The sequence below is a fragment of the Salmo trutta genome, chromosome 25 (genome assembly GCF_901001165.1).
Source record: "Salmo trutta chromosome 25, fSalTru1.1, whole genome shotgun sequence".
In the NCBI taxonomy this organism is placed as follows: domain Eukaryota; kingdom Metazoa; phylum Chordata; class Actinopteri; order Salmoniformes; family Salmonidae; genus Salmo; species Salmo trutta.
In genome coordinates this window covers 1,049,339-1,062,588 of record NC_042981.1, presented here as the reverse complement: position 1 = coordinate 1,062,588, position 13,250 = coordinate 1,049,339, and the positions used below count along the sequence as shown (strand labels likewise).

Below are 13,250 nucleotides of genomic sequence, written 5' to 3'. Positions count from 1 at the left end.
GTATGGGTCGGTTATGGCTGTTAAAGTCAGGTATGGGTTGGTTATGGCTGTGTATAGTCAGGTATGGGTTAGGGTCGGTTATGGCTGTTATAGTCAGGTATGGGTTAGTGTTGGTTATGGCTGTGTCTAGTCAGGTATGGGTCGGTTATGGCTGTTATAGTCAGGTATGGGTCGGTTATGGCTGTTATAGTCAGGTATGGGTCGGTTATGGCTGTTATAGTCAGGTATGGGTCGGTTATGGCTGTTATAGTCAGGTATGGGTTGGTTATGGCTGTTATAGTCAGGTATGGGTTGGTTATGGCTGTTATAGTCAGGTATGGGTTGGTTATGGCTGTTAAAGTCAGGTATGGGTTGGTTATGGCTGTGTATAGTCAGGTATGGGTTAGTTATGGCTGTTATAGTCAGGTATGGGTTAGTGTTGGTTATGGCTGTTATAGTCAGGTATGGGTTAGTTATGGCTGTGTCTAGTCAGGTATGGGTTGGTGTTGGTTATGGCTGTGTCTAGTCAGGTATGGGTTGGTTATGGCTGTTATAGTCAGGTATGGGTTAGTGTTGGTTATGGCTGTTATAGTCAGGTATGGGTTAGTGTTGGTTATGGCTGTGTATAGTCAGGTATGGGTTGGTTATGGCTGTGTCTAGTCAGGTATGGGTTGGTTATGGCTGTTATAGTCAGGTATGGGTTAGTTATGGCTGTGTCTAGTCAGGTATGGGTTGGTTATGGCTGTGTATAGTCAGGTATGGGTTGGTTATGGCTGTTATAGTCAGGTATGGGTTGGTTATGGCGGTGTATAGTCAGGTATGGGTTAGGGTTGGTTATGGCTGTGTCTAGTCAGGTATGGGTCGGTTATGGCTGTGTCTAGTCAGGTATGGGTTGGTTATGGCTGTGTATAGTCGGGTATGGGTTGGTTATGGCTGTGTCTAGTCAGGTATGGGTTGGTTATGGCTGTGTCTAGTCAGGTATGGGTTGGTTATGGCTGTTATAGTCAGGTATGGGTTGGTTATGGCTGTTATAGTCAGGTATGGGTTGGTTATGGCTGTGTCTAGTCAGGTATGGGTTGGTTATGGCTGTTATAGTCAGGTATGGGTTAGGGTTGGTTATGGCTGTTATAGTCAGGTATGGGTTCGTTATGGCTGTGTATAGTCAGGTATGGGTTAGGGTTGGTTATGGCTGTTATAGTCAGGTATGGGTTGGTTATGGCTGTGTATAGTCAGGTATGGGTTGGTTATGGCTGTGTCTAGTCAGGTATGGGTTGGTTATGGCTGTTATAGTCAGGTATGGGTTGGTTATGGCTGTGTATAGTCAGGTATGGGTTAGTGTCGGTTATGGCTGTGTCTAGTCAGGTATGGGTTGGTTATGGCTGTTATAGTCAGGTATGGGTCGGTTATGGCTGTTATAGTCAGGTATGGGTTGGTTATGGCTGTTATAGTCAGGTATGGGTTGGTTATGGCTGTGTCTAGTCAGGTATGGGTTGGTTATGGCTGTGTATAGTCAGGTATGGGTTGGTTATGGCTCTTATAGTCAGGTATGGGTTGGTTATGGATGTGTATAGTCAGGTATGGGTTGGTTATGGCTGTGTATAGTCAGGTATGGGTTGGTTATGGCTGTGTCTAGTCAGGTATGGGTTGGTTATGGCTGTTATAGTCAGGTATGGGTTAGTTATGGCTGTTATAGTCAGGTATGGGTTGGTTATGGCTGTTATAGTCAGGTATGGGTTAGGGTTGGTTATGGCTGTGTCTAGTCAGGTATGGGTTGGTTATGGCTGTTATAGTCAGGTATGGGTTAGGGTTGGGTTAGTGTTGGTTATGGATGTGTATAGTCAGGTATGGGTTGGTTATGGCTGTGTATAGTCAGGTATGGGTTGGTTATGGCTGTTATAGTCAGGTATGGGTTGGTTATGGCTGTGTATAGTCAGGTATGGGTCGGTTATGGCTGTTATAGTCAGGTATGGGTTGGTTATGGCTGTTATAGTCAGGTATGGGTTGGTTATGGCTGTGTCTAGTCAGGTATGGGTTGGTTATGGCTGTTATAGTCAGGTATGGGTTGGTTATGGCTGTGTCTAGTCAGGTATGGGTTAGGGTCGGTTATGGCTGTTATAGTCAGGTATGGGTTGGTTATGGCTGTTATAGTCAGGTATGGGTTGGTTATGGCTGTGTATAGTCAGGTATGTGTTGGTTATGGCTGTTATAGTCAGGTATGGGTTGGTTATGGCTGTTATAGTCAGGTATGGGTTGGTTATGGCTGTTATAGTCAGGTATGGGTTGGTTATGGCTGTGTATAGTCAGGTATGGGTTGGTTATGGATGTGTCTAGTCAGGTATGGGTTAGGGTTGGGTTAGTGTTGGTTATGGCTGTGTTCAGACACTACATGACCAAAAGTCATTCCAAAATCATGGTCATTAATATGGAGTTGGTCCCCCCTTTGCTGCTATAACAGCCTCCACTCTTCTGGGAAGTCATTAATATGGAGTTGGTCCCCCCCTTTGCTGCTATAACAGCCTCCACTCTTCAGGGAAGGCATTAATATGGAGTTGGTCCCCCCCCTTTGCTGCTATAACAGCCTCCACTATTCTGGGAAGGCTTTCCACTAGATGATGGAACATTGCTGAGGGGACTTGCTTCCATTCAGCCACAAGAGCATTAATGAGGTTGGGCGTTCGATGGGGTTGAGGTCAGGGCACTGTGCAGGCCAGTCAAGTGTTTCCACACTGATCTCGACAAACCATTTCTGTATGGACCTCGCTTTGTGCACAGGGGCATTGTCATGCTGAAAGAAGGACAGGTCCTTCTCCAAATTGTTGCCACAAAGTTGGAAGCACAGAATATTCTAGAATGTCGTTGTATGCTGTAGCGTTATGATTTCCCTTCACTGGAACTAAGGGGCCAAGACCGAACCATGAAAAACAGCCCCAGACCATTATTCCTCCTCCACCAAACTTTACAGTTGGCACTATGCATTTGGGCAGGTAGTGTTCTCCTGGCATCCGCCAAACCCAGATTTGTCAGACTGCCAGATGGTGAAGCGTGATTCATCACTCCAGAGAACACGTTTCACTCTAGAGTCCAATGGCGGTGAGCTTTACACCACTCCAGCCAACGCTTGGCATTGTGCATGGTGATCGTAGGCTTGTGTGCGGCTGCTCGACCATGGAAACCCATTTCATGAAGCTCCCGATGAACAGCTACTGTGCGGACGTTGCTTCCAGAGGCAGTTTGGAACTCAGTAGTGAGTGTTGCAACCGAGGACAGACTATTTTTACGCGCTAAGCGACTCAGCACTTGGCGGCCCCGATCTGTGTGATTATGTGGCCTACCACTTCGCGGCTGAGCCGTTGTTGCTCCTAGACGTTTCCCACCTCACAATAACAGCACTTACAGTTGACCGGGGGCAGCTCTAGCAGTGCAAGTCGTTATTTTTGGTATCTGTACTTTACCATTTAGATTTTACTTCACTACATTCCGAAAGAAAATAATGTACTTTTTACTCCATACATTTTCCCCTGACACCCAAAAGTACTTGGTCCAATTGACACACCTATCAAGAAAACATCCCTGGTCATCCCTACTGCCTCTGATCTGGAGGACTCACTAAACAGAGAACATCCCTGGTCATCCCTACTGCCTCTGATCTGGAGGACTTACTAAACAGAGAACATCCCTGGTCATCCCTACTGCCTCTGATCTGGAGGACTTACTAAACAGAGAACATCCCTGGTCATCCCTACTGCCTCTGATCTGGAGGACTTACTAAACAGAGAACATCGCTGGTCATCCCTACTGCCTCTGATCTGGAGGACTCACTAAACAGAGAACATCCCTGGTCATCCCTACTGCCTCTAATCTGGAGGACTCACAAAACAGAGAACATCCCTGGTCATCCCTACTGCCTCTGGTCTGGAGGACTCACTAAACAGAGAACATCCCTGGTCATCCCTACTGCCTCTGATCTGGTGGACTCACTAAACAGAGAACATCCCTGGTCATCCCTACTGCCTCTGGTCTGGAGGACTCACTAAACAGAGAACATCCCTGGTCATCCCTACTGCCTCTGATCTGGAGGACTCACTAAACAGAGAACATCCCTGGTCATCCCTACTGCCTCTGATCTGGAGGACTCACTAAACAGAGAACATCCCTGGTCATCCCTACTGCCTCTGATCTGGAGGACTCACTAAACAGAGAACATCCCTGGTCATCCCTACTGCCTCTGATCTGGAGGACTCACTAAACAGAGAACATCCCTGGTCATCTCTACTGCCTCTGAGCTGGAGGACTCACTAAACAGAGAACATCCCTGGTCATCCCTACTGCCTCTGATCTGGAGGACTCACTAAACAGAGAACATCCCTGGTCATCCCTACTGCCTCTGATCTGGAGGACTCACTAAACAGAGAACATCTCTGGTCATCCCTACTGCCTCTGATCTGGAGGACTCACTAAACAGAGAACATCCCTGGTCATCCCTACTGCCTCTGATCTGGAGGACTTACTAAACAGAGAACATCCCTGGTCATCCCTACTGCCTCTGATCTGGAGAACTCACTAAACACAAACACTTCGTTTGTAAATTATGTCTGAGTGTTGGAGTGTGCCCCCTTGCTATCTGTCAAAAAAATTATATATATATATAAGGAATTTTAAAGGGTTTATACTTTTACTTTTGATACTTAAGTACATTTTAGGAATTCCATTTATCTTAACACTAAAGTATATTTAAAACCCAAATACTTTTAGACTTATACTCAAGTAGTATTTCACTGGGCGACTTTCACTTTTACTTGAGTCATTTTCTATTAAGGTATCTTTACTTTCACTCAAGTGGGACAATTGAGTACTTTTTTCCAACATTGATCCTCTGACGCTGCCACATTGAAAGTCACTGAGCTCTTCACTAAGGGCCATTCTACTGACAATGGTTGTCTATGGAGATTGCATGGCCGTGTGCTCGATTTTATACACCTGTCAGCAACTGGCTGAAAAAGCCGAACCCACTAATTTGAAGGGGTTTCCACATACTTTTGTATATATAGTGTATATGAAATGATACTTCATAACAGAGGGGGTTAAGAACAACAATATACAATCTGTTTATAGGGTGCTGGTAAATCTACAAGACCAACAGTTGAATACAGGAACACCCATATATGGTCACAGTCGCACTCACCAAAGTTGTACTCCTGCACCTGGCTGATGTACCCGTATAGAGGACAGTGTCCGAACAGCACCAGCATGACTGGACTACCCCCCTTCAACAGGGGGGGCACCACGTGGGCAGAGTGTCCCACCACGGCCCACTGTTCATGGGCTCGGGCGGAGAGGAACACCCAGGTCTGGTTCTGGATGTGGAACGCCCACAACTGGCTGGTCACGTTGCCAGTAGAGTCTATCTTCCCTCCGTACATGTAGATCTTTCCCTGGGTTAGAGAGGAGGAGGAACAGGATGTTAGAGGAGGAAGAACAGGATGTTAGCGAGGAGGAACAGGATGTTAGAGAGGAGGAACAGGATGTTAGAGAGGAGGAACAGGATGTTAGAGAGGAAAAACAGGATGTTAGAGAGGAAGAACAGGATGTTAGAGAGGAGGAACAGGATGTTAGAGAGGAAAAACAGGATGTTAGAGAGGAAGAACAGGATGTTAGAGAGGAGGAACAGGATGTTAGAGGAGGAAGAACAGGATGTTAGAAGAGGAGGAACAGGATGTTAGAAGAGGAGGAACAGGATGTTAGAGAGGAGGAACAGGATGTTAGAGAGGAAAAACAGGATGTTAGAGAGGAAGAACAGGATGTTAGAGAGGAGGAACAGGATGTTAGAGGAGGAGGAACAGGATGTTAGAGAGGAGGAGGAACAGGATGTTAGAGAGGAAGAACAGGATGTTAGAGAGGAAGAACAGGATGTTAGAGAGGAGGAACAGGATGTTAGAGAGGAAAAACAGGATGTTAGAGAGGAAGAACAGGATGTTAGAGAGGAGGAACAGGATGTTAGAGAGGAAGAACAGGATGTTAGAGAGGAGGAACATGATATTAGAGGAGGAGGAACAGGATGTTAGAGAGGAGGAGGAACAGGATGTTAGAGAGGAGGAACAGGATGTTAGAGAGGAGGAACAGGATGTTAGAGAGGAAGAACAGGATGTTAGAGAGGAGGAACAGGATGTTAGAGAGGAAGAACAGGATGTTAGAGAGGAAGAACAGGATGTTAGAGAGGAAGAACAGGATGTTAGAGAGGAGGAACAGGATGTTAGAGAGGAGGAACAGGATGTTAGAGAGGAAGAACAGGATGTTAGAAGAGGAGGAACAGGATGTTAGAGAGGAGGAAGAACAGGATGTTAGAGGAGGAACAGGATGTTAGAGAGGAAGAACAGGATGTTAGAGAGGAGGAACAGGATGTTAGAGAGGAAGAACAGGATGTTAGAGAGGAGGAACAGGATGTTAGAGAGGAGGAACAGGATGTTAGAGAGGAAGAACAGGATGTTAGAGAGGACAGGTTAATAAAGGTTATGAGAAGTTATAAAATGACATTACGGAGAAGGATAGATGGCAATATCTTAGGTCTCTCTTATCACAACAACATTTTACATTTTTATCAGACGCTCTTATCCAGAGCAACTTACAGTAGTGAATGCCTACATTTCATTTTCATGCATTTTTTTTTTTTGTACTGGTCCCCCGTGGGAATCGAACCCACAACCCTGGCGTTGCAAACACCATACTCTACCAACTGAGCCACAGGGAAGCGAGAGGTTAGCTTACATCTCACAACACATTACGGTGAGAAGAAGCACTAACAGGCCATCGACCACAGGGTGAAAGAGATTCTTCGAGAATTGATGTCGTTTGAGGTCAGGACCAAAGGTCAAGCTTCTGACAAACCTAGCGAAAGTGTATTCTACAAAGTATTCTACTATTGACAACTAAATAGTACTTTGTCAATATTACTACAGATGAACCACTATGTCCCTAGAGCCCATACTTCGATATTACTACAGATGAAGCACTATGTCCCTAGAGCCCATACCTCAATATTACTACAGATGAACCACTATGTCCCTAGAGCCCATACTTCAATATTACTACAGATGAAGCACTATGTCCCTAGAGCCCATACCTCAATATTACTACAGATGAACCACTATGTCCCTAGAGCCCATACTTCAATATTACTACAGATGAACCACTATGTCCCTAGAGCCCATACCTCATGTAGTGCCAGAGAGTGTCCGTATCGTCCGATGACTGAGTTGACAGAGAGGTTGAGAGACAGCCAGCGCTGGGAGCTGAGGTTATACCTGGGAGGAGATGAGAGAGAGAGAAGTTCAGGAACAAAAAAGCATCACAGGCCAGACACAGGTAGGCCAGACCCAGGTAGGCCAGACCCAGGTAGGCCAGACCCAGGTAGGCCAGACCCAGGTAGGCCAGACACAGGTAGGCCAGACCCAGGTAGGCCAGACCCAGGTAGGCCAGACACAGGTAGGCCAGACCCAGGTAGGCCAGACCCAGGTAGGCCAGACCCAGGTAGGCCAGACAAAGGTAGGCCAGACCCAGGTAGGCCAGACCCAGGTAGGCCAGACCCAGGTAGGCCAGACCCAGGTAGGCCAAGTAGTGTTTGGTTACATTATGGGTTCATTTCCTGGACACAAATTGAGCATAATCCTGGACTAAAATAATATTCTCCATTGAGTTAGCATCTGCTGGGGGCAAGAGGTCCGGTGGCATGCCCACCCCCCAGGATAATCTTTTTGTTGAACGACTGTAAGGTCACTTCTGATGACTTTTGTAAAGAAATTCTACTACAAAATATATCTGAAACATAACTGATACACGCCACTGTACTGTACAGAGATGATGGTGGCTGTATGTTCGTGGTAACTGACCTAAATGACTATCGCCCCCGTAGCAATCACTTCTGTCACCATGAAGTACTTTGAGAGGCTAATTGCACCGTCCGCAACCGCGGACGAGGGTAGTGAGGTGAGCCCAACTCATTACCGGGGGCAAACTACCTGCCCTCCAGGACACCTACACCACCTGATGTCACAGGAAGGCCAAAAAGATCATCAAGGACAACAACCACCCGAGCCACTGCCTGTTCACCCCGCTATCATCCAGAAGGCGAGGTCAGTACAGGTGCATCAAAGCTGGAACCGAGAGACTGAAAAACAGCTTCTATCTCAAGGCTGTCAGACTGTTAAATAGTCAGGAAAACTGAAATCCTATAAAAAATAACATCAAAATGTATCAAAAACATTGACATGTGCAGGAAAATATGATCTAATGAAACATCTGAAATGAAATCATATTTTATCTAAAATAGATAAATTGATTGATCCAAATTGTTGTATTTCGCTATCAACAACATTTAAAATGATCAACTAAACTCAGCAAAAAAAGAAACGTCGTCTCACTGTCAACTACGTTTATTGTCAGTAAACTTAACATGTATAAATATTTGTATGAATATAACAAGATTCAACAACTGAGACATAAACTGAACAAGTTCCACAGAAATATGACTAACAGAAATTGAATAATGTGTCCCTGAACAAATGGGGGGGGTCAAAATCAAAAGTAACAGTCAGTATCTGGTGTGGCCACCAGCTGCATTAAGTACTGCAGTGCATCTCCTCCTCATGGACCGCACCAGATTTGCCAGTTCTTGCTGTGAGATGTTACCCCACTCTTCCACCAAGGCACCTGCAAGTTCCCGGACATTTCTGGGGGGAATGGCCCTAGCCCTCGCCCTCCGATCCAACAGGTCCCAGACGTGCTCAATGGGATTGAGATCCGGGCTCTTCGCTGGCCATGACAGAACACTGACGAGCAGTATGGCTGGTAGCATTGTCATGCTGGAGGGTCATATCAGGATGAGCCTGCAGGAAGGGTACCACATGAGGGAGGAGGATGTCTTCCCTGTAACGCACAGCGTTGAGATTGCCTGCAATGGCAACAAGCTCAGTCCGATGTTGCTGTGACACACCTCCCCAGACCATGACGGACCCTCCACCTCCAAATCGATCCCGCTCCAGAGTACAGACCTCGGTGTAAAGCTTATTCCTTCGACGATAAACGCAAATCCAACCATCACCCCTGGTGAGACAAAACCGCGACTCGTCAGTGAAGAGCACTTTTTGCCAGTCCTGTCTGGTCCAGCGAAGGTGGGTTTGTGCCCATAGGCGACGTTGTTGCTGGTGATGTCTGGTGAGGACCTCTTTTACAACAGGCCTACAAGCCCTCAGTCCAGCCTCTCTCAGCCTATTGAGGACAGTCTGAGCACTGATGGAGGGATTGTGCGTTCCTGGTGTAACTCGGGCAGTTGTTGTTGCCATCCTGTACCTGTCCCGCAGGTGTGATGTTCGGATGTACCGATCCTGTGCAGGTGTTGTTACACGTGGTCTGCCACTGCGATGATGATCAGCTGTCCCTCCTGTCTCCCTGTAGTGCTGTATTAGGCGTCTCACAGTACGGACATTGCAATTTATTGCCCTGGCCACATCTGCAGTCCTCATGCCTTCTTGCAGCATGCCTAAGGCACGTTCACGCAGATGAGCAGGGACCCTGGGCATCTTTCTATTGGTGTTTTTCAGAGTCAGTAGAAAGGCCTCTTTAGTGTCCTAAGTTTTCATAACTGTGACCTTAATTACCTACCGTCTGTAAACTGTTAGTGTCTTAACGACCGTTCCATAGGTGCATGTTCATTAACTGTTTATGGTTCATTGAACAAGCATGGGAAACAGTGTTTAAACCCTTTACAATGAAGATCTGTGAAGTTATTTGGATTTTTACGAATTATCTTCGAAAGACAGGGTCCTGAAAAAGGGACATTTCTTTTTTTGCTGAGTTTATTTTGTGGGTTTTCTATGTATGAAGAACATCTATTTGGTTTCTATTTCCTTCTGGTTTCATTTGGAGAGATAACCCATCTTACTGCTTTAGAATAAAAAGAATGGTCTTCAATGGCAGTATTCTGAATGGTCTTCAATGGCAGTATTCTGAATGGTCGTCTATGGCAGTATTCTGAATGGTCTTCAATGGCAGTATTCTGAATGGTCGTCAATGGCAGTATTCTGAATGGTCTTCAATGGCAGTATTCTGAATGGTCGTCAATGGCAGTATTCTGAATGGTCGTCAATGGCAGTATTCTGAATGGTCTTCAATGGCAGTATTCTGAATGGTCGTCTATGGCAGTATTCTGAATGGTCGTCAATGGCAGTATTCTGAATGGTCGTCAATGGCAGTATTCTGAATGGTCGTCAATGGCAGTATTCTGAACTAATAAACCACACCTTGTTTTGAAAATATATACATTTTTGCTCTTTTGAAGTGTAGAGGGAACATCACAGTTACTCCTGGAGTAAATGGTTGTCCGTATTTGCAGTATTTGGAAAGGAAACTTATTTGTCTATCAATATGAGCTTCTGAGTGGCGCAGCGGTCTAAGGCACTGGCATCTCAGTGCTAGAAGCGTCACTACAGACCCTGGTTCAGCGGCTGGAGGCGTCACTACAGACCCTTGTTCAGCGGTCTAAGGCACTGCATCTCAGTGCTGGAGGCGTCACTACAGACCCTGGTTCAGCGGTCTAAGGTACTGCATCTCAGTGCTGGAGGCGTCACTACAGACCCTGGTTCAGCGGCTGGAGGCGTCACTACAGACCCTGGTTCAGCGGTCTAAGGTACTGCACCTCAGTGCTGGAGGCGTCACTACAGACCCTGGTTCAGCGGCTGGAGGCGTCACTACAGACCCTGGTTCAGCGGTCTAAGGCACTGGCATCTCCGTGCTAGAGGCGTCACTACAGACACACTGGTTCGATTCCAGGCCGTACCACAACCGGCCGCGATTGGAAGTCGCGGCCCAGCATCGTCCTGGTTTGGCTGGGATAGGCTGCCATTGTAAATAAGATTTTAATTTGTTTTTAACTGACTTGTCGAGTTAAATAAAGGTATTATTCTTACCCTGTGTATGGCAACCCTTTCAGCCATCGATGGTTTCTGTTTTAGAGGCTACTGACGCTTTAATAATCATACTGACACACAACAAATACTACTAAGAGTTACATTTGGGTCTAAGGAAATGTGCATGCTAGCTGTTCCCATAGACTTCCAGTCACTGTGCTAATGCTAGTTGGTGGTGGTCTAAGGAAATGTGCATTGTATGTTAACATGAGTCTTTAGCTTAGGACCTGTACAGGATGAAATTTAGACAGCGTTGCATTTTGGCAAATTTGGGTCTCGCAGGGTTAAGCCCTTTATCTACTTCCCCAACTTGAAGGTAGTTTTGCGAGCCATTGCTAACTAGCATTAGTGCAATGATTAGAAGTCTATGGGAACAGCATGCTAGCTGTTCCCATAGACTTCCAGTCACTGTGCTAATGCTAGTTAGCAACTTCCTTCAAAATGGGATACATGAATTCATCTGACTTTGGGTAAGTAGAAAATGGGCTTCATTGCCCAAATCTTGAACTATCCATTTAAAAGCGCGTTTCGACAGAAAAAAAAGATCCTTCAAGCCAGAAAGGAACAATTGTCCTGGTACAAAGCTGGTCGCAGTAGTTTGCTAATATGTGATGTAATGACGTCCAATACTTACGCTTTGACCATCTGGTAGTCTGAGGAGTTGAAAACATAACCCCCGATAACCCACATGATCCCCTGATCCACTACGGCCTTGTGGGAAGCCCTGGCCAGCCCCGGCTCAGGGTATTCTTCCCGCTGCCAGAATGAAGAGTTGGCCGGGACGGTCACAGAGCAGTCTGGACCTGTTGGGGAGAGACGATTTTCAAGAGTTTGACTTCCTTATTGGTCTTCATAAACTTCACAGGGGGGAGAAAAAAAAAAGTTTATTTTTGTCCAATTTTATTATGATCCTTTGATCTCTGTATGTCTTTTATTGCAGTCATTTTGCAGACACCATCTATTGCCAGGAGAATCATCTAAGGTGAGCCTAGAAACTCAGCCTAAAACTCAGCCTAAAACTCAGCCTAAAAACTCAGCGAATTTCACTTTATCTTAATATGTGAGTCGTTTCAGGAAGCTAGGCGGATGTCACACATCACTACTTCACAGGAGAGACATTTGATGATATATATGATCAAATGTCTCTATATATATATATATATATATATATACTGCTCAAAAAAATAAAGGGAACACTTAAACAACACAATGTAACTCCAAGTCAATCCCACTTCTGTGAAATCAAACTGTCCACTTAGGAAGCAACACTGATTGACAATAAAGTTCACATGCTGTTGTGCAAATGGAATAGACAACAGGTGGAAATTATAGGCAATTAGCAAGACACCCCCAATAAACGACTGGTTCTGCAGGTGGGGACCACAGACCACTTCTCAGTTCCTATGCTTCCTGGCTGATGTTTTGGTCACTTTTGAATGCTTGGCGGTGCTTTCACTCTAGTGGTAGCCTGAGACGGAGTCTACAACCCACACAAGTGGCTCAGTAGTGCAGCTCATCCAGGATGGCACATCAATGCGAGCTGTGGCAAGAAGGTTTGCTGTGTCTGTCAGCGTAGTGTCCAGAGCATGAAGGCGCTACCAGGAGACAGGCCAGTACATCAGGAGACGTGGAGGGAGGCCGTAGGAGGGCAACAACCCAGCAGCAGGACTGCTACCTCCGCCTTTGTGCAAGGAGGAGCAGGAGGAGCACTGTGAGAGCCTTGCAAAATGACCTCCAGCAGGCCACAAATGTGCATGTGTCTGCTCAAACGGTCAGAAACAGACTCCATGAGGGTGGTATGAGGGCCCGGCGTCTACAGGTGGGGGTTGTGCTTACAGCCCAACACCGTGCAGGACGTTTGGCATTTCCCAGAGAACACCAAGATTGGCAAATTCGCCACTGGCGCCCTGTGCTCTTCACAGATGAAAGCAGGTTCACACTGAGCACATGTGACAGACGTGACAGAGTCTGGAGACGCCGTGGAGAACGTTCTGCTGCCTGCAACATCCTCCAGCATGACCGATTTGGCGGTGGGTCAGTCATGGTGTGGGGTGGCATTTCTTTGGGGGGCCGCACAGCCCTCCATGTGCTCGCCAGAGGTAGCCTGACTGCCATTAGGTACCGAGATGAGATCCTCAGACCCCTTGTGAGACCATATGCTGGTGCGGTTAGCCCTGGGTTCCTCCTAATGCAAAACAATGCTAGACCTCATGTGGCTGGAGTGTGTCAGCAGTTCCTGCAAGAGGAAGGCATTGATGCTATGGACTGGTCCGCCCATTCCCCAGACCTGAATCCAATTGAGCACATCTGGGA

The 13,250-nt window shown here is 46.4% G+C and overlaps 1 protein-coding gene across 7 annotated transcripts in view; it reads right to left on the bottom strand.

Annotated features, from left to right (window-relative positions):
• Positions 1–13,250, bottom strand: part of LOC115161816 (attractin) — a 254,934-nt gene that overhangs the window by 192,359 nt on the left and 49,325 nt on the right. For all 7 annotated transcript variants that reach the window (XM_029712598.1, XM_029712600.1, XM_029712599.1 and 4 more), the window contains exons 6-8: positions 11,572–11,740; positions 7,187–7,277; positions 5,162–5,411 (exon numbers count right to left, since the gene is read on the bottom strand). In XM_029712598.1, coding sequence (XP_029568458.1) covers positions 5,162–5,411; positions 7,187–7,277; positions 11,572–11,740 — 510 coding nt within the window. The remainder of the gene's footprint in view (positions 1–5,161; positions 5,412–7,186; positions 7,278–11,571; positions 11,741–13,250) is intronic.